The sequence below is a fragment of the Rhinolophus sinicus genome, linkage group LG03, assembly GCF_036562045.2.
Source record: "Rhinolophus sinicus isolate RSC01 linkage group LG03, ASM3656204v1, whole genome shotgun sequence".
Classification (NCBI taxonomy): Eukaryota; Metazoa; Chordata; class Mammalia; order Chiroptera; family Rhinolophidae; genus Rhinolophus; species Rhinolophus sinicus.
Window position 1 is genome coordinate 194,817,735 of NC_133753.1, and position 22,449 is coordinate 194,840,183.

At 40.7% G+C, this 22,449-nt stretch overlaps 1 protein-coding gene across 1 annotated transcript in view; it reads right to left on the reverse strand.

The window, feature by feature from the left end:
• ADCY2 (adenylate cyclase 2) overlaps positions 1-22,449 on the reverse strand; it is a 348,589-nt gene that overhangs the window by 88,729 nt on the left and 237,411 nt on the right. The window contains exons 5-10 of the mRNA XM_074329098.1: positions 12,963-13,111; positions 10,405-10,516; positions 8,197-8,324; positions 3,270-3,428; positions 2,312-2,444; positions 797-973 (exon numbers count right to left, since the gene is read on the reverse strand). Coding sequence (XP_074185199.1) covers positions 797-973; positions 2,312-2,444; positions 3,270-3,428; positions 8,197-8,324; positions 10,405-10,516; positions 12,963-13,111 — 858 coding nt within the window. The remainder of the gene's footprint in view (positions 1-796; positions 974-2,311; positions 2,445-3,269; positions 3,429-8,196; positions 8,325-10,404; positions 10,517-12,962; positions 13,112-22,449) is intronic.

A 22,449-nucleotide genomic window follows, 5' to 3' on the forward strand; every position in this document is an offset into this window, starting at 1 on the left:
CTGTTACCTGACAAACAGGGATGCTTCTTCTCCTCAGCACATGAGAATTACCTCTGCTCCATCCCTAGTACAGTTAATACAATTCTACATGAAATTTATTTTTCGATTGTTTTAAAATCTAACGGTACCATGGGGATTATTCGAAGTGTGTAATTACATTTACTTTTCTCTCCTCCTACATACAGATCTTTCTACTTTCTACCTGCATCAGCCATCTTACTGAAAATATCTCTGCGGTAAGCAGCTCTGGGACTTGATTCTCTGTCCGAGGTTGAAGTGATGTAAATGAATAACCGCAACAACAGGACGCTCAGCGCCACCCACGCCACCTGACCAGGGCGGATGAAGAGACAGGCCTAAGGATGCTGCTACCCACACTCCCAGGACACCACGCCTTCACTGGTTCTTTTACTAAGACGCTCAGGCTTTCGACGTCAGATAGCAAACACACAACACCAGAAACAAACTTCGATTCAAAACAAGTTCAGTTGTGTTCAGTTGCTACTGTCAGTTGTAACAGTCTTGGGTTACAAAGTTGTAACGCAAGGTTCAAACCCTTCGCCATGCGGGGTTGGCGACCACTCATGCCCTGAGAGCTGTTTGTAAGGAGCCTGTGGGAGGAGAATCCAGAGATGGAAAGCTTGCTTCATTCCATACAGAACGTATTTTTGGCAGGTGATGCCTACTGGTTTAGGGAACCTGCTTTTATCCAGCATTAAGGTGTGGGGCGCAGGGGAGGGGGGGGAGGGCAGGAGGGAGGCTGGGACCAGGGGTAGGGGGCGGGGACAGGGCGTACCGTGGTGCTGATCTTGCCATTCTCCGTGGTCATGCTGTCTCTGTGGTGCAGGTGTGCAAAGGGCTTGGCTGCCCCCCAGGACTCCAGGTACCGGGTCATGCGCACAGAGGCCCTCATCTTCGCTCCATCCAGGGTGTGGCGCGGTCTGAAGAGGTGCTGTGGACTCCGGCGCTCTCCCTTGGGGTGAGAAACAAAGTATCGCACTTAGTGTGCCATAGGTGCCCACCTTCACTTCCTGCTCCAGCCCTTCAAGAAGTTTCCTCTAAGGCCACCCCCTTCACTCTCCATGGCTTCTGCCTTGGGCCCTCATTCCTTCAGTGCTACTGGTATTCAGTGCTACAAGCTGAGTGCATTTTTTTTCCAGGTAGTGAAAGTTACCTGTCATTTAAACGTAGGAAAAAAATAGCCATTCAAAGAGAATTTTTATAAAGTAAATTTTTAAACAGACATATTGATCTGTCTCAGCTTTTTCTTGATGGTCGTGTTTCCTTAATATGACAGGAGAAGTGATCGGAGCTGTTTTCTGATGCTAGATGGCCTTTCCTATCCACAGTTTGGTGCTCTTTGCCTGAACACAATGCTCTGTATACTTACTTTTGCTTTCGCCTTTTCCCCAGGGCACCACCTCCCACCTCCCGTCACCCCACAGCTCTCCCTCCTCTCACACATCTGTCTGCAGATCAATTGTCAAGTGAGCTGGAAGTCTGTCTGCAAAGGTGAACGTGGCATTTCTGGTTCACACACATGACCCTGTTGAGTTTGTGGTATTGCTTTTGACAGCTCCGGGGTGTTTCCTGCTCATGTCTGCACCATGTACCAGCTGTGTGATTTGGGGGGAAGCTACATAACCCCTCAGAGCTTTGGGTTCGCAATCTGTAATTAGCAATAATGCTCATTTGGCAGGAATTTGAGAAAGGCTCAAAGAGATGAGAGCGCTAAGGCCCGTCGCTCTGGCCAACATGTGGTGTGAACAGAGGAGCCAGGGCCTAACTGTCTGGATGGGTGGGACGGTCTCACAGGCAACAGAGGTTTGTTTTATTGCACGGAAGGTAGGCACGTCTGCACAGACGTCCTCACACAAAGGTACGTGTGATATTTAGTTGTTAATCTTTTAGAAATTCCCACTTTTCCTTTCTCTTATTTGTTCATCGTATTTCATCTCATTAGATATTTGTCATCTGAAGGACTAAGCAAAATATTTTCTCTTTATTTAATTTCCCAACTGCTAGGCTGGCCTAGAAGCATCATGAACTAACATATACATTGAACAACATATACAACTTGGTCATTCAGAGCAATTATTTTAATTGTTTCTTTAATAAATAGATTTAAATTCATTATTACAAAACATGTTCCATCAGTAAAATGCCATATGCATTTAAAGTAATTTTAGTGGTAAGACTAGCAAAGAAGGACACTGATTGTTAACTAAAAACACTTATCTATACAGTAATTTGCCCCTCTGCCTTTTAATCACAGCAGCCACAGGCTAATTACAGAGTCTAGAATACTGACCTTGGGGTTGATTACAAAGTAGGTTTTCACCAGGTGCTGCTTTAAATATGGGTCCCTGATGTCACCGTCTCCTTCCTCTACTTTATAAGCGCCATTCAAGTGTTCCAGTGTGACAGAAGAAATGTGAACACGTCTGAAATTCCATTTTAAAACCACAATCAAGATATATAAGGACATCTATGAAGGTAGATTTTCTGTTTATTTGTGATTTCAGAAATAATTTCTTCTCCTCCAAATGAAGAAAAGTCTGTATGTTCTTGGTAAAATGGACTGTGAATGAGGTTTATACTTTATCAACCTGTTTCAGAAAGATGCTTCTAGAGTCATGATCTACTCCTGTCTGGAGCTTCTCTGTGCTCACAGAAACCTGCATCGTGGGTGTGGTGAATAACAGCAAATAAAGCTTGATTAGGTCAAATTTTTGTGTGTGAGGATATTTTTTGAAACACATGCCAGAGGCATGTTAGGAAGGGTGCTGACCTTAGAAAAGTATAAAACTATGGGTTTTATTTCTCAGTGTTTGCTCTCATGCCTTCTCCAAATTCTATTACTTGTCCCCAAATTCTGTTGTCTGAAATATGCTCTTCTAACCAGAGATGGATGACACAGTTTACTGATTTTAATAATACTGGTTTCAGAGGTCACCCATAATTGAGAAATGCCTTATCTACACTGCAGTGCAAACACCTTATATCTACACGCATACATTTGCAAATAAGCAAAGTCTGTAATTTGGGATCTGATATCTCTAGTCTTTGACCATGGGTCATCAGGGTGGTGAAATTGGGACTTGACAGGTCATGTTTATTTAATTAATGTAAGAGGCATAGGGCATGAGTCACATGCTACTAATGGCAGCCATAGAAAACATCCAACACTGAGCAGTCAGTTATTAACCTGCTGACCTGTCCTTTCTAACCATGTAGCCAACTTAGAGAGAGAATTCCAACATCCTTACCCGGGAACCCCTCCAGCTTCCATGTGATTGGCCAAGGTAACGTCATGTGACCACACATCGTACTGCCACTTCTGCAGACCAATCACACCACACAGGACATTCCCAGAATGCACTCCTACACGCATGTTGATGTCAACTCCCGTCGCATCCCTCACTTTCCTAAAGACAAGGAAAGTTACATCACCATCCAGGAACAGCCTCTCGTTCCTTTCACTGTTGGCCAGTTTTCAGGGCATTTCATCACTCAGAATTTCTCACACTGTTGGAAATATTATCAGGATCCACCTGTAGCCATTACTGAACTGAGACAGTAGAAAGGGTTTTTCTTTCTGGTTATTCCCAGACTAGACCTAAGCTTCAGTGCTCTGGGTAGTAATGCCACATCGGGCCAAACCATGGCGATGAGGCAGCATTTGGTCTGTAGCTTTTTCTCTTTCACCTGATGTGTATCAATCACCTATCACATGCTGACAGCTACCCTGAATTTTCATACTAGACTCACGGGGCATTGCCTTGTATTGTCAGAAAGGGTCTCAGCTGCCATGTGCAGTTCTAGCGTTTAGCACAATGTATGTCCCCCATGAATATTTTCTGCTGATGAGACAATACAGCTTATCAGCGAGCTTAATAATGACTTTAGCCAGAATAGGATTAAAAAACATAACCATGAGATTAAAGCTTTTCAATTGTGTACATTTTTTAACAAAAAGAGACAAACAATACTGTTTAAGAAGCTTTAATAATGCATAAAGTGTCATTAAAAAGAAACTAATTAAAAAAAATCATTTAAAAAATACGTTAGGACCCTGTTGCCAACTCATTAACAGAGACAAGTGAAGAACTTGCCTTAAGGGAAAATGGCAGTGCTTCGCCATGCTTATTTATTTCTGCTGGCTAAGTACATTTATCAATTAAAATATTATTGCAGAAGAAGTATACAGGAAGGCGTCCGTGGTTCCGTGGAGAATCATCCCCCAGAGGCTGTGTGAAGGAAACCATGACACTGACTGCAGCTCGGCAAGGGGGAAGGGTTGCCAGGTGTGGCCTGCAGTCAAACGAACCTGAAACTGCTGAAAATGACGCAGGCATGGCTGCCATGCTTAAATAATAAAACAACGTCATTTGGGTATGCTAAAAATGATAAAAAGAAACAGACCCACTATGTAAAAATAATAGCTTCCCAAAGAAAAAAATGTAGAAAGATGTTTCCTTCCCCTCCTCACCTGTCCCCTCCACCGCCCCTCTATCTGTCTTCCTTTTATGTTTTTCCCCCCAAAGACAACAACCTATTTGGCACTATGCACTCAAACCCTTCATTCCCACCCACAGAATGAGCCAGAACATCAACAGGACATAGGAGACGTGCCCCACCACTCTGCCCTCCACGGGCAATGAGTGCTATGGCTGCCCAGGCCCGGGATGGTCCTCACTGCCAAGGCTTTGCTCATGACGGCTCCTCTCTCTGCTCCCCACTCCCCTGAGCCTCCCTTTGCTGACAGGGCCGGGGTGTCACGTGGCCAGTTTGCATCATTCTTCCATCCGTGGTTCAGGCATGATCTCATCCAGGAAGGCTTTCTGGTCTCTCCTTCCAGGTTCATGCCAGCACCCTTCCTAGGTGCTCCAACATCCTGTGCAGTGGGCACTGCCCATCTGTGCCCACATCTGCTCTCAGAGTGCCAGCCCCATGAAGACGCGGACCTTGTCAACATGGTCTGGATACCCATCAGTGGGTTCAGGACCTGGGGCAACGTAGACACGTCGATACAAGTTTATCACTTGACCTAGGTCATTTTTGAAGGGTTTACTTTGTTTGTGTCTTTGGGAGATGAGATTCTGAATAATGTGTTATAAAACCCATAACTGTTCTTAAGATTTTATGTTGCTGAGAGAGAACAGTTCCAACCACATAGTATTTCTGTACCAAAATATGGTCAGCAGAGAGCCAGGAGGGAGTGAAAAGGGAGGACGAGGCACTCTCCAGTCACTTTGACAGAACTGACTGGTTGATGATTTGACTCTTTAAAACAATCTCCATGTCCTTTGTGCCTTTTGTAGAAAAATTAGTTGATGAAGGGTTCAAATGAGTTGACTTACCCAATGTTTTAATGCATGTAGGTGCAATCTGTGTGACCTATACAAAAATGTGGACGTAATTGCTTAAATCTTACAAGAATAACAGATGAACTTTCTAGATTAAGAGGACCCTTAATGACTCATAAATTCACGGGCCTGAATATTACCCCTGGATTAAGAACAGTTTACAGTTTACATTTGCCTTTAAAAGGAGCAGAAGAGATGTCAAGTGCTGTCTGTCTTCCTGAGACAGACTAACAAATGTCAGGACAGAAACAAAAAAAAATTCTCTAAGCATTGGGAACCATCCAAAACTGCAGCTGACGTGCTTCTGCAGTGGTGTTATAGCAAACAGGGACTGAGTCTCTGAATCGTGTGGAGGTCCAAACATGGAAGAAATACCACAGGCAAACATTCCTGGACCCATGTTGCTGGTTCCTATGAAAAACCTGAGATGATCTGGCAAAATGCCACGTGCTAAGTGTGCACCTTCTTCTCACCACCTTAAAAAGATTAAAATTCCTGTATTCATCCTCATCTTACGGTTTAATAAATGGGAATGAAACTGCTTGTCCTTGCATGTGAGAGAGAACAAAGAATTCCTGAAATTTGTTGAGATTCCCTACCCTTTATTGGGGGTGTAATAAAACAATCTATGATTGATATTTCGTCAACTGTGTGTGAGCCAAACAGGTGCTGTATAACAGAGGGAGAGTATGGTCAATGAGTGGCAGGTCACAGGGACACATGGCCATTAATATTTGAAACTTAGGTGCAGTTATAAGCAAGAGTTCTGGAAAGTTTCCTCAAGTCTGCTTAAATTACTGAGATTCTGGACACATATTACTTATGCATCTATGATGAATGGATAAATCAAATGTGATATATCCATACAAGAGAATACTATCCCACTATGGAAAGGAAAGAATCACTGACACATGCCACAGAGTACATGAAGCTTGAAAACATAAAAGATAAATATTATATGATTCCACTTATACGAAATAACTAGGACAGGCAAAGTCATGGAGGCTGAAAGTAGAAGAGAAGCTACCAGGGGCTGGGGAAGGGAAGGGGGAGTTATTGTTTAGTGGAGTTTCTGTTGGGGACAGTGACAGTGGTGATGGTGGCACAACATTTTGAATGTACTTAACACCACTGAATTGTAACGGAGAAAGGGTTGAAAGGGCAATATTTATGTGATGTATATTTTACCACCATAAAAATGTAACAGAAAAAGATTACTGATGAACTGATAACACACAGGTGGATGGAACGGATTCTTTCTCCTAAAAGGTCTTCAACACATTGGAATAAGGTAAACATAACTGAACTAGAAAGCAGTTGGTACAAAAGCAGAAGTCAAGCCTCAGGAAACGTGTGGATTGTTTAACCCGATGTTACTGATGCACACCATAAGTAAACTTGTCCTTTCTGAAAATCTTTCCCACATTAATTTGAAAAGGAAATCAAGAGAAAATGCCTTCCCTTAATAGAATTCACTTCACCCCTTGTTTGAAACCAACACAGAGCTTGCCTCCAGGGGCAGGTTATAAATTTAAGTAAACCTATTAGTTCCACTGATGGTATTCACTTACATCTAGTGTTGGCAATAGTTCATTACGTTAGAAATAAACAAAACCTATTTTTCACGTATCAGGAAACACAAATGATTTATTTATGAGAAGAAACAAGTAGGACACAGCTATTTCCCACACAACGTATTTCATGTGGGAAGCTGAGGCCACACTAACTACCCCCCATCCGGAATCCTTCTTCGTTTTCACTTTATTCATTTGCCTCCCATTCCCTGATCTTCCCAGTGGCCTGTGGCCATTGCTACTCAGCTAGTGATTCTAGAACACTTAGGTCTCCTGAACTCATTTGAGACTGTAGGGGGCTTCATTATTCTTCCCAGACACCACATTTTTGTCCATCTTAGCGCATGACAAACATACACACTGACTGCCTGACCTGTTGCTTTCTCACTTAGAGCCCCATCTGCTCTAACCCTGAGACAAGGAAACAGAACATCCACCACCTACTTCATATCCTGATTAGACCAAAAATACGTAGAGGATAGGGTAAGACCACTGGACTAAAACAGGCAATCAAGACACCCCACAAACTAAAACCTTTCAATCATATAATCAACAAAGAAGAGGCACAATCACTGATAAGAATATTCTAGCTTCTACAAAGGGCCTTCGTTACTAAAGGATTCATTGTGGTGCCAGTAATGAAAATTAACTTTGTTCCTCATAGTTTTGTCCTGTTCTTGTCAACCATAAGACAGTATTCTACATGAGGAAATCTCTCGAATTACAATGAAAGAGAATACAGATACAATACAGAAACATACTAGGGAGATAAACTGAAATTAACTCCATAGACCTGAGCATTTTTGACAAGATTTTGGACTGGGTTTTTATATCATTGCTGCCTGGTGGTAAAAGTTACTCTCTTTTTATACAATTTGTGTGTAGCCGTATTATTTGTCAGAAATCACGAAACAGTACAGACATTTCCTTAAGATCAGAGGAGACATTTGACTTTCTAAAACTCACTTTTTGGAAAAAAACAAAGCTGTCCTTTTGCATAGATTTATAACTCAGTTTTGCCAAAGAATCTGAGGCTAATAATAATAATAATAACAATAATAATACAAAACACAGAAGTCTTACTTTGGATGGAGTTACTCCCATACTAATAAATGGGTATCTGCATCTTTCCATTTAAATGCAGAATAACATATTTAAGGCCCGTGGACAGAAAAATACAAATAGTTGCAAGTGAGAATTACAGCTGCAAATTATAAACAGTTAAAGAAGATCTTACCAAGCATTACACTTACTTTATAGCCTCACACATATCCAGTCCCATTTTCACACAATTTTTGGCATGGTTAGGGAGAGATATCGGGAGTCCAGACACACAGTAGTAGCAGTCTCCTAAAATTTTTATTCTCATGCATTCATTCTCCTGGAAGAAGAAATCACCGAGTTTGAGGTGCATTAGGCACTTACATGATGATCTAAATTTACAGAATATCAAATGGGGAGAGGTTGGTCAAAGGGGACAAAGTTTCAGTTATGCAGGATGGGTAAGTAACTTCTAGAGACTGTGTAGCGTAGTGTCTATAGTCTACAGTACTGCATTGAATACTCAAAAGTTTGCTAAGAAGGGAGATCTTATGCTGTGTTTTAATCATATAATAATAATAATAATAATAATAATAATAATAATAATAAAGGAGGCAAGAGGAAACTTTTGTATCTTTATGGTATAAATTGTGGTGACAGTTCCAAAGGTGTATATTTACTTCCAAATTCATTAAGTTGTATATACTAAAGATGTACAGCTTTGTGTATGTCAATTATACCTCAATAAAGTGGTTTAATTATTTTTTTTAATAATACTGAGTGGGCAATGATTTCATGTTCCTCAGCTTAAAGCTGTGTGCTTTCCACAGTATTCAGTCAGTGGATTGAGCTGTCTGCGTGTTTGCAATGCTCTCCAAGTCCTTGCTATTTAACTAGGAGGCATGAACTGATGCCCAAAGCCTGCTGCCTCTGGGGCCTAAACCCTGGGCCGGATTCTGATGTTGCCTGGACATCGTCCTGTTACGATGATCAGAGAGGAGCAGGAAGCCCAGTGAGCACTTCTGTGACGGGCAATGAATCAAGGCCACCCCAAGTCCATGGAGTGAAGTCCTAACCCTGGTGCCTGTGAATGTTACCTTATTTGGAGATAAGGTTGCTGTAGATGGAAATAATTAAGATGTGCTCATCCAGGAGCAGAGCAGGTCCTAATCCAATGTGACTGGGGTCCTTATAAAAGGGGCACCTTGGGACACTGAGACATCACACAGGGAGAGCACCACATGAACACTGGAGCTATGCTGCCACCTGCTAAAAGAGGGATGACGCTTCCTAATGTGACAAGGTAGTTCAACAAAAAACACCTGGCTTTAATTCAAATTGTCAGGACATTCAGTTTCGACCCTTCTTTTTCTAAAAGTGAGCACCCAGAAATCTGAACCTCTTCCTCCTGTTTGGTAAAGGAAGAAAGAAGACCTGTACCCTTACTGACTTTTAGGACCCCCAGTGGGAGCTGTGCTGGTCAGTCGGGCAGCAAAAGGCACTTGGTGGGGAACTTGACCGAAGGGTGCCTCTGAGAGCCTCTGCACGCCGGGTTTATTCCCCAGAGGCGTGGCGGGAACGTGTGTATGGTGCAAAAGCAAGATGAGTGTGGCAGTGAAGTACATTGGGGGCCAACTCTTCCCTAGAAAAATGACACATTTTAATAAGCATCATAATACGTATTTTTGTTGTTGTTGTTGTTGGAAACAACAAATCAAAGAAAGAATTAAGCTGTTTTAAGAGAAGTAAAGGGCTAACAAAGAAGAAAAAATTTTTTTATCAATATTCCCACCAGAAACCCTAACAGTTTCAACAAATAGGGTCTAGTATGGTTTTAGATCACTTGTCATCATTTCCTCTCTGTGAAACTTCCCATAAATGAGCATATGAACGGCAACCACTGAACTGAATTTCTGCTCAAGAGGCATAAGGGTCAACGACCCAAAATGAGATGTAATTAATAAAGGGCTTAAGGAGAGGGTGTGCAATCTTTTCAGGGGTTCTTCCAGACCGCCGTTAACAGTACGAAGACACGACAGTACAACTGGATGAGAAGAAACCACATCTCCCCCTTCTGGACATCACAATGCCTAACGGGGACCTTGGCACAGCAGAGACGTGTACACATAAAAGTCTTCATCTTAAACGTACTTGCTATGTGTGTGCTGAATTACATATAAGCAGAAGTTTTCAAACTAGACAAAAACGTGCTAACTCTATGCAACGATGGCAGGTCTCATCCCCGACGTAGGGTTGAGGCTTATGGGGCTCGATGGCAAATCATTCCAACTAATTTACAAACAACATTCCTAAAGAGTGCTTTTGATGAAAAAGTAAAAAGTTGATAAGGGGGCCAGAGGACAAGCAAGCCAAAATTTAAACAACTTCAAAATGAAAGGGAACCACTAAAGAATACTCACCTTTGCAATTTGATCGAACTTTCCAAAGAGTTCGTTCAGCATGTGGACCAGTTCTCCTGGGGAACAGTCACTGGCCAGCCGGGTAAACCCAACAATGTCAGCGTACAGGATGCTGTGGGAAGGAAGACAGAGGGCGGCATTGGCAACTACCCGTTCCTTAAGAAAGGAAGGGCAGCTTTTCCCATTAAAAGCACATATATTGTTTTACATTTTCTATTTATAATTTCATAATAAAAATGTCATTTCCCTGGACAGGGAATACATAAACATTGGCTAAACCTTCCATTCCTACCGATCGCCGTTTCTCTCTCAGGGCTGACACACCTGCCCTCTCTGGTATTCCTCCTGACAGTTCATTACACTGTCATAATTCTGATATCAAATTAGCATGTTTCTATTTGAATTGTAGCATGAGTTTGTACTAATAGAATTCCTAAGGTAAAAGAAGCAAAATAATAAAAGCCCAATCCTGTTTTTATTAACTGAAAGAAAAAATTGGAATAATAATCTTCCTAAAAGAAAAATGACTCACCAAAATATTCTGGATTACTTACTACCTGCCAGGATAAAGCAGCCGCGGTACACTTTCCTGAAGCTCAGAGTTTAGTTGGGGTGATGGAGCAAACAAATAAGGATACCAGAAAATAGCCAATAGCAATGATAATAAGTGCTATAAAGGAAACAGCAGAGCACTATAAGAGAGGAGTGTGTGTGTGTGTGGTGATTAGATGGTGAGGAGTCCAGGAAAGTCACTTTTAGGAAATGACAGTGCAGCTTCTCTACATGGGATGTACACGCTGGTGGGGCAAATCAGGACAGGCTCGTAGGCGAAGATGACCAGCTCAGCTTTGGTTGTGCTGAGTTTAATGGCGGCGTCTGTGGAAAACCCAGAAGGAAGACCTCCAGTGGGTAGAGGAGTCTGGAAAGCTATGGTTGAGTTCTGTGTCTTAGCCTCATGTGGATGGTAATTAAATCCTGGGAGAGAACAGAAAGGAGTGAGGAGAGAGCCCTGTAAACACTAATTTATAGGCAAGGCTAGGTTTAGGGAAGCGAAAACAACAAAGGAGACAGCAGGAAGACAACACAGGGGACACAATGTCAGGAGACGGAGGGATGGGAGAATTCTGTAAGCACAAGGGCAAGGTCATCGGGCCGGGCACGGCTGAGCAGGCAGGAGATAAGGGTGTGGAAGCCAGGCAGTCGTAGGTTCCGAGCAAGACAGCTGCTAGTGAGTTTAGCAAGAAAGGGCTCTGTGGCGGGGGGAGGTTAAAACCAGAGCGGTGCTCTGAGGAGGGAGGAAATAAAAGAGTTGAGCCGGAGAGTGTGGGAAAATCTCTACGATCTGGGCTACATGAGGGCTCATTTCAGAGCTGGATTGGTGGCATTGGACTAAGAGAAGTGTCTATTTTGCAAGACGTAATGTGTTTGTGAGTGTTTCAGCACTCGTGGGAGGGATTCAGAAGAAAGCTGTGACGATTCAGAAAGCAATGGGTCTGTAAATTCTTTCTTTCCTCCCTGTCCTCTCCTTGTTATTATTATCATTCGTTATTGTTATTACTACCATCATCATCACCATCATCACCATCATCATCAGATAGTAAAGAGGTAGTAAATACTATTAATAGAGAATACACATCTTGTTGAATGAATGGTCCAAGCAGGACTAAAGTCAGCCGCTGATCTTATTGGTACCATCTGCAAACCCAGTGGTTTTCATTGAAAAAACCCAAACCCTCAGGTGTTGACTAGACGATCCGTGTTACCCATGCCTTGTGCCTGCTTCTTTGCTCAGACCTGTCCTGTTCCAGGGTGAAAAAGCCACATGGTTTCATATTTCTTTTAAAAATAATTGGTATTCCATGTCATCGAAGGTTTTACATTTCTGAGTTTTAAGTACTTAAGTTACTTTAGGATTCCAAATATATTGCATGAATTTAAGTTTAACTCCGTACTGCTCACATATTCTAGACAACCTGAGGGAAATTACAGCCATTGAAGCTGCCTAACCAATCCTTTGCCTTAGCTACTATGGCAGTCAGCTTCCAAGATGGCCCCGGGGCGCCTTACCTCCTGCCACTCACACCCCTGCCTCGTCCCCTCCCCCACTACCCTCCTCCTTCTGCCCTTGAAAGTGCAGGCTTCTCTGGGGCCTGCCTGGCAAGCCCATCTTGAGGAATCGTCCTTGTGCTGAGAGCTCACTGACTCTCTCCCCAATCTTACTGCAACACGGAGTGTCCTGGGCTCCAGGGACACCATGGAGTTCCCAGAATAAAGACCCCGCTGTCCACCTATCTCCATGTTGTGACTGAAGGTCAGCCACAGAGAGCAGAGCTAGGAGGGCTGACTCAGTCCAATAAAGTGGGGGACCCTATTTTCTTATCTCAACGTAAAGGCCCAAGAGGCAGTGCACAGGTGGTATCTACTCCACGTGCGAAGCGTTAACAGTTACAAGGAGACAGGCCACTGTTAGCCGTGGGCTCCTTGTTAAAAACGTCTCCAATGCAACGAATGGAACGGGCTCCCCAGGCTTATGGAAGAACAAGAGCAGAGCAGCGCACCTGACGTTGGTGTGTCGCTTGACGTACAGGTTGTGAAAGTTGTTTGTGTTCTCCATCTGGCCGGCTTTGGGGCCCTGCAGCCTCTGGATGATTTCTGCTTTCATTTCCATGGCTATGTGAGCTGGCAGCAGGGACAGCAGAAGCCGCTCCTGGGACAGGTGTGGAGGAAAGACCGACATTTCAAATGACTAAGGGAACAGCCAAGTAACATGTGAAATCATCATCCCTGATTTGCAGTGGGGCAGAGTTGAGGACGATTTCTAACAGGTTAAAATACAGATGCTAGAAGCACATACTGAAAAAAAAAATCTTCTGAGGTCAGAGTGCGTTATCTTATTTATTGAGTTCCAAGCACATGTTCTGCAGTGTGAAGAAAAGGGGAGGGGGAGGTTATTTCCACAAGGATGTTGTTTTTCTCTTTTGAAGTTAAAGTAGGGAAGCAGAAATCACAGTAGAATGTCAGGAACAAGTGCTCAGTTTCAGATAGGAAACAGTCATTTTTACCTGCTTGTTCACATGAGAGCTAAAGTACAAGAAAGTCAACTAATATTTCATGTTTCCTAGCTGAGACAAATATTTTCAAATATTTCATTTCCTCTGTGATGAACCTTCAATCCCTTTGAGAGATTCTGAACTATTAGGAAGACGTAGTCAGGAATATTGCTTCTGTAAAATGTCATCTATGAAATCTACAGGTGGAACACAAAGAAGTGATAGGAGCTTTTCTTCTCTTTTTGGTCTTTAAATTCAGGACACCACAGCATGCAATATTACATTTATTTTAATATGCATTTATTTTAGCTAGAGTGGTGCTTTTCCAATCTCTTCAAGGAAAACAGGCAATATTCTTTAAGGAAAAGCATGACAGAAGGGTAATCTTTGAAAGTTTATATGAGGTATGATCAAACAATGCGGTGAATGTTTAAACAAAAAAAATATTGTAGTAAAAGAGACATTGCTATCAATCCCGCTCAAAACACTCCCCCTCACTTTGAACACACTTATCTCATTGTTCTTGCCACTTTCTGAAGCAGTTCTGGAAGTCCTCTTTCATGTCTTTATTTATATTAGACTACAGAAAGTCCAGAATGGATCCAATTTCCACATTAGTGACAAAAAGAGTCAAAGAATGTATGATTAACCAGCTAACTGTGAAAATGAGGAAGGGATCATCAATTATTCCAAAATAAATCAATTAATAAAAGTAAAATAAAAACAAAAACACGTTAAACAGGTGTGGCAAACAGAAATAAATCATAAAAGGACAGGTACTAGCCAACTGTATCAAGAACGATGTCCAAAATCTTTTTAAACAGATGGAGGACAGTTAGTGAGAAAAGAGTGAAACTGCCATCAGCCACAGTCAGGGGACCTTGCTGGTCACACCCTCAGACATGGACAGAGCAGTGCCAGATGAGAGAAAGGGGGCATGCTGCCACCAAACCCCTGTCATAATCAAAGCACGTAGACACTGAATATAAATTTGTTAACCTCCAAAACAGCGATAAGAAATGGTAGCATGTAGAATATAACAGATTATGAATTTAGACCTACTCTATCTATTTAGAAATTGCAGTGGAACCTGCGTGTCTACAGAGATGTCTGGTGGTTGGCTTCATTAGATTTTTAAAAAAGAAAACAATCTTGTACTCTTTCTGGTGGGTGGTGGGTGAGTCCAGGACTAAGAAAAAATGAAACATAGCAAGTCATACCCAGTTGATACAGTTCTGCAATTATCATCTTATGACAATAACCTGTGTATGCTCTTGGGTACAGAGCAATCTTCCTACTGATGGTTGCATTTAAAGCCACCATCAATAGGCTCTCCCAATGGTCACATATGTTTCTAGTCATGCTTTTTCTAGCCAATGGTGTCCTTGTCTTCTGCTTCCTTTGGAAGTCCTGCAGTCTACGACTTCATAAATCTACAGTCCCCTGTGTCTCAACCAATCAGGAAGTAACTGATGGAGAAACACCCCAGCTTCCACACCCACATCGCTCACAGGCAGATGGGAGCATGTTCCACACTTTTCCTCAGAGCATCTCCAGCAGGACTAAATCCCTGTTGCCACCAGCAGCCCGTCTCAGTCACTAACCTCCCTCCCCTCCAAAGCTGGAGAATATACATTCTTCTCGAGTGCACATGGAACATTTTCCAAGATAGACCACATGTTAGTCCACAAAACAAGTCTCAATAGATTTTAAAAAGTTGAAATCATATCAAACGTCTTCTCTGACCACAGTGCTGTTAAATTAGAAATCAATTACAAGAAAAAAAACAAAATGGAAAACACACAAATACAGGGAGGCTGAATAACATATCACTAAATAATGAATGGGTCAACAATGGTATCAAAGAAGAAATCAAAATAGACCTTGAGACAAACAAAAATGAAAACACAATGACATAAAATCTATGGGCTTCAGCAAAAGCAGTCCTAAGAGGGAAATTCATAGCAATGCAGGACTAACTAAAGAAAACAAGAAAAATCTCAAATCAACATTTTATCCTTACACCTAAGGGAACTGGAAAAAGAACAGCAAAACAAGCCCAAAGGGAGTACAAGAAAGGAGATAATAAAAATAAAGATCAGAGCAGAAATAAATGAAACAGAGACCAAAAAACAAACAAACAAACAAACAAACAAAAAACAAAAAACAACAAACCAAATACAAAAGATCAATGAAACCAAGAGCTGGTTTTTTGAGAAGATAAAAAAATTGACAAACCTTTAGCCAGACTCATCAAAAGTGAGAGAGAGAGAGAGAGAGAGAGAGAGAGAGCACCCAAATTAATAAAATCAGACATGAAAGAGGAGAAGTGACAACAGACACCACAGAAATGCAAAAATATTTAGGAAAATACTATGAGCAACTATACGCCAACAAATTAGACAATCTGAAAGAAATGGATAATTTTTTAGAAGCATACAACCTTCCAAGGCTAACTCAAGAAGAAAAAGAAACTCTGAATAGACTACTACCAGTAAAATTGAATCAGTAATCAACGAGCTCTCAATAAACAAAAGCCCTGGACCAGATGGCTTTACAGGTGAAGTTTACAAAATATTCAAAGAAGAATTATCACCTATTCTTCTTGAACTATTCCAAAATATCTAGAAGGAGGGAAGGCTCCCAAACTCTTTTCATGAGGCCACTGTCATCCTGATCACACTATCAGACAAAGTCATTACAAAAAAAGAAAACTACAGGCTGATATCCCTAACAAACACAGATGCAAAAATCCTCAAAAAATATTAGTAAACAGAATTCAGCAATACATTAAGAAGATCATACACTACGATCAAGTGGGATTCATCCCTGGTATGCAAGGTTGGTTCAATATTCACAAATCGATTAATGTCATACACCACATTAACAAACTGAAAAATAAAAATCATATGGTCATATCAATAGATGCAGAAAAAGCATTTTACAAAATCAAACAGCAATTTATGATAAAAAATCTTAAGAAAGAGGGACTAGATGGATTGTATCTCAACATAATAAAGGCCATATATGATAAACCCACAGTTAACATCATACTCAATGGGGAAAAGCTAAAACCATTCCCCTTAAGATCAGGAACAAGACAGGTTGCCCACTTTCTCCACTTTTATTCATCGTAGTTCTGGAAGTTCTAGCCACAGCAATCAGAAAAGAGAAGGAAATAAAAGGCATCCAAATTTGTAAGGAGGAAGTAAAATCGGCATTACATGCAGATGACATGATACTATATATAGAGAACCCCAAAAACTCCACCAAAAACCTATTAGAACTGATAAATGAATTTAGTAAAGTAGCAGGATACAAAATTAATATTCAGAAATCAGTTGCATTTGTATATACCAATAATAAAATATCAGAAGGAGAAATTAAGAAAACAATCCCGAATAAATTTAACTAAAGAACTAAAAGACCTGTACTCAGAAAATGATAAGAAACTGAAAAGAGAAATTAAAGAAGATACCAATAAATGGAAACATACCATACTCATGGATAGAAAAAACTAATATAGTTAAAATGTCCATACTACCTAAGGCAATATACAGATTCAACACAATTCCTATCAACTACCAAGGACATTTTTCACAGAAATAGAACAAACAATCCTAAAATTTATATGGAACCATAAAAGACCCTGAATAGCCACAGCAATCTTGAGGAATAAGAACAAAGTGGGAGGTATAATGATACCTGACATCAAATCATACTACAAGGCTACAGTAATCAAAACAGCATGATGCCGGCATTAAAAACAGTATCAATGGAACAGATCAATGGAACAGAATAGAGAGTCCAGAAATAAATCCATGCCTATACAGTCATTTAATCTACAACAATGGAAGCAAGAATTTACATTGGGGTAAAGAGAGTCTATTCAATAAATGGTGCTGGGAAACCTGGACAGACACATGCAAAAAAATGAAGCTGGACCACCTCCTTACACCATATATGAGAATAAATTCAAAATGGCTTAAAGACTTAAATGTATAATTTGAAACCATAAAACTTCTAGAAGTAAATATAAGAAGTAAATTTGCAGACATTACCCTTAGTAATATTTTTACTGATATTTCCCCTCAGGCAAGGGAAGTAAGAGAAAAAATAAACATATGGGATTACATCAACTAAAAAGTTTCTTCACAGCAAAGGAAACCATCAATAAAACAAAAAGGCATCCTACTGGATGGGAGAAAATATTTATCAATTATACATCTGATAAGGGGTTAATATCCAAAATTTATAAAACACTCATTCAGCTTAACACCAAAAGAAACAAACAACCCAATTAAAAAATGGGCAGAGGACATGAAAAAACATTTTTCTAAAGAGGACATACAGATGGTAAACAGACATATGAGAAAATGTTCAACCGCACTAATCATTAGAGAGATGCAAGTAAGAACCACAGTGAGATACCAACTCACCCCAGTCAGAATGGCTATCATCAACAAATGAACAAACAACAAGTGCTGGCGAGGATTTGGAGAAAAGGGAACGCTTGTGCACTGCTGATGGGATTGCAGATTAGTGCAGCCACTATGGAAAGCAGTATGGAGGTATCTCAAAAAACTGGAAATGGAACTACCTTATGACCCAGCCCACTCTTAAGTATCTATCCAGAGAAATCCAAAACACTAATTCGAAAAAATCTATGCACCCCTATGTTTACTGCAGCACTATTCACAATAGCCAAGACATGGAAACAACCGAAATGCCCATCAGTAGATGACTGGATTAAAAAATTGTGGTACATTTATACAATGGAGTATTACTCGGCCATAAAGAAGAATGAAATCTTACCATTTGCAATGATATGGATGGACATAGAGAACATTATGCAAAGTAAAAGTGAAATAAGTCAGACGGAGAAAGACAAATACCATGTGATCTCACTTATATGTGGAATTTAAAGAGTAGAATGAACACACCAGCAGAAACAGTCTCAGAAATATAGAGGAAAAACTGAGGGTTGCTAGATGGGAGGGGGGTAGGGAAGAGGGAGAAAGGGAAGGGATTAGACAGCACAAATTGGTAACTATAATAGTGCCACGGGGATACAAAAGACAGTTTGGGGAATATAATCAATAATGTTGTAAAGATTTTATAGGGTATCCAATGGACACTTGTCTTATTAGGGAGACCACTTCATGGACAGTGTAGATGCCTGACCACTGCGCTGTACACCTGAAGCTGAAGCTGAATACCCTGTTTCCCCAAAAATAAGACCTACCGGACAATTAGCTCTAATGCATCTTTTTGAGCAAAAATTAATATAAGATCTTGTATGATATGATATGATATAAGACCAGGTCTTATATCATATATCATATATCATATATCATATATCATATATCATATATCATATATCATATATCATATATCAATCATATATCACATATCATGTATCATATCATATATCATATCATATCATATATCATACAGGGTCTTATATTAATTTTTGCTCAAAAAGATGCATTAGAGCTGGTTGTCCAGCTAGGTCTTATTTTGGGGGAAACACAGAAACAATGAATGTCAACTATAATTTAATAGTTGTACTCCCCAGGATGTGGAGCACAGCATAAGGAATCGAGTCAATGGAATTGTAACAGCTGTATATGATGTCAGAGGGGTAGGAGATGGGGGGCGAGGGAGTATCACTTCATGAGTGGTATAAATGTCTAACTATTACATTGTTTTGTACACCTGAAACTAAAAAATAAAAAAAGAAAGAAAGAACTAATGGAAGAATGTATACAATAAATATATGCATATATAATACATGTGTGTCATATATGTGTACATGTATATAGCTATAACTACAGATATCTACATAGCTATAGGTGTATACATATATTATAGATAGATGTCTTTAATTTTGTCACAATATGCATTAGTAGGCACGCACACATAGATTTCTAGGGCAACTGTGGAGATTCACAGTGTGCATTCACACTGTCATATCCTTTTCTTAAAGGTGTTCTGCTATCTATCTTCTGGAGCTGATGAACTGGCATTCTCCTCATTGTTTTTCTGCAGGTACAAATCCAAATGCTCATGTAAATGATGCTGGGGAGGGCTCCTCCTGCTGCTGACCCCAGCATCGGTGAGAGGGAAGGCGCACAGCCCAGGCGCAGTGTGGAGGGGCTCAAGGGGGGATGAATAACTGATAAACTGCAGCCCTGCCAAAGGGAAAAGAGGGCACGTTTTCTGCCAGGAAACAGAAACTGAGACCAGCATGGGGATGGAAGTCACGGCCAATGAGAAGATGCTGTTACGTTAAAAAATATTTATTGACTAATTGGAAAAACTACATCCGTATAGATAAGCTTGGGAATTCTCAACTTCGGCATGCCAATAAAAGTATCTATCAAACAGTGAGCAGATTTCTAAGAGCACTGAGTTTACATGTGAAAAGCTGATGTCTGATAAAATACTGAATCCTATGCAATGATTTCTAAGGAAAACAGCACATTATTCCACCAGCATGAGCTCCTTGGCTCATGCTGACTTGAGCTCAAGCCTGATTTCGATTAGGGGTATGTTTCAATTATCCATTGCTACAAAACATATCACCCCAAAACTGGTGCTTTAGAACACGAATGCATTTTCTTTTCTCATGATTCTGTGCATTGGTTGGGTTGTTCCTTTGCTGGTCTTGCTGTGGGCCAGTCACATGACTGCATTTGACGTGACAGTTGGCCTGGCTGGAAAGCCCAATATAGCCCTGGTTACACATGTGTCTGGCAGTTGCTGCTGGCAGGTGGCTGGGTCTCGGTTCTCCTCCTGGTGGCCACTAACCCTCCACTAGGATGGACAGGCTTCTGAATAGGGATCTCAGGGCAGCAGCTTCAGAAAGCAAGAAGGGATCTTCAGGGCCTCGAAGGTGGCACTCCAGAACTCACACAGCATGATTTCCCCATATTCTACTAGTTCAAGTGAGAAACAAGCCCACCCTGATTCCAAGTGTGGGGTACAAAGGACCATGTTTTCCATAAGATGCAGACTGGAGGGCAGGTGCTTCCAATATTCATGGCTTCAAAGGTGTGGGGGATCCAAGGGTTAAATACTTTGTACAGGCCCTGGAGACCCAGAGCTTCTCTCTCCATGAGGCCGCCCAGTGCCCAGGTTCAAGTCAAGTCTCACGCATTTGGGATTCCAACTTGATTTTCTGTGAATTCACCTCATGTCCATCTCCACACACAACTTACCATTCGTCTTCTAATTCTCATCAAACATTTGCTTCAGACTGGGCTTATGTAGGATAAGACAGAGGGGATCAGCTCTCGGTGAGGAAATGAGGTGAAGGCTATTTCATTCCCCACCACGACACTCACGTTGTGGCTTCTGTCTCAAATAACCGGTCAAATGACTCTTACAAATGTCTTATAGCAAACAAGATATGCAATGGAAATTAAGCAGCTATCTACAAATACTATGATTTACTTTCAATTTGAGATTGTTTTAGATGTAAATTCATGTAAACTACCGTGTTTCCCTGAAAATAAGACCTAGCCGGACCATCAGCTCTAATGCGTCTTTGGATCAAAAATTAATATAAGACTCAGTCTTATTTTACTATAAGACCGGGTATAATATAATATATAATAATATAATATAATATAATATAATATAATATAATATAATATAATATAATATAATATAATATAATATAATATAATATAATACCGGGTCTTATATTAAGTTTTGCTCCAAAAGACGCATTAGAGCTGACGGTCCGGCTAGGTTTTATTTTCGGGGAAACACGGTAGTTCAGAAAAAAGTGTTTTGTTTTGTTTTTTAAACAGTTAACTTTTTTCAAGACAATAAAAGTAAGCCAAAAATTGGATAGGATTGAGGAGGGTTATTTTCATAAAGAATTTCGGAACGAAAGGAGAGAATGAACGCAATGCCATTCAAATATTTCATGATTCAATCCTCAGCAATCCATTGACATATCTGGGAACGTTCTGCTCTCTGTTTAGGAATTTCACTAAAATAATTTTTCTGGTAGCTCATAAAAACATACTATACTACACTACACTATCCAAAGCAAGATGTTCTTTGCATATGATATAGGCAATTATGACAGAGAAGAAGATCTTTAAAAGCAGCATTCAAAATTTCAATCCAGTTGACGGACCTCAGGCTTCTTACTCAAACTGGATTCAAAATTGTGAAACTTACATAAAATGAGATGCCTGGTGCTCAGTCATCCTGAACTCAATACTGCAAAACTATAGAGTAAAAATCATGTTTTGAAGTACCAAACATTTAAAAAGCGAAATAGCATTATGAACTTTCAGAATAACTATTTCAAAAAAACCTCACGATAGTAACTATATTTGCAAATATCCTGCTGCAGCTGAATGCTTCTATCTGTAAAACTATGCACTTGCTGGTTGTAGTTTGCTAACAACATCGGCACAATATCAAAAACATTCACAGTATCAATTACCTAGTGAATGCATTGATCCTTTTCATGACTGTTAAAAAAAAAATTCAAATGTAAGCATTTCTACAACGTTCATTATCTGATCCAGTCCAATCTACAACTTTTCACCAATTCATTTGTAACATTCCAAAGAGTTCGGTCTGCTGATTTCCCCTTGCACACTCTCTCCTGTTCTATCGTGTGTGTTGTTTCCTTGTTCCTTCTCCTCTAAATCTGCTCTTGCCCCTCATCTTTAAGGGGCCTGGAAAAGCCCCTCCTAACGGGGTTGCTGTGGGGTAAAGGAATTGTTCGCAAAGGTTTTAGAGCAGTACCTGGCCCACAGGGAGCCCGTATGCTAGCCTGATGGTTGGGAAGTCTCCTTTGATTAGTTTAAGCCCACGTGCGTTGTTCTTTGTTTCTGAATTAGCAGTGATTTCCTAGTCAATAATGCCGACTTGTCATTAATTGTCCGCTAACTCTTTCATGTACATTGGTTACCCCAGTTATAGTCAAAATTACTTTGGAGGGTGGGGGCAGGGGGCAGGGATA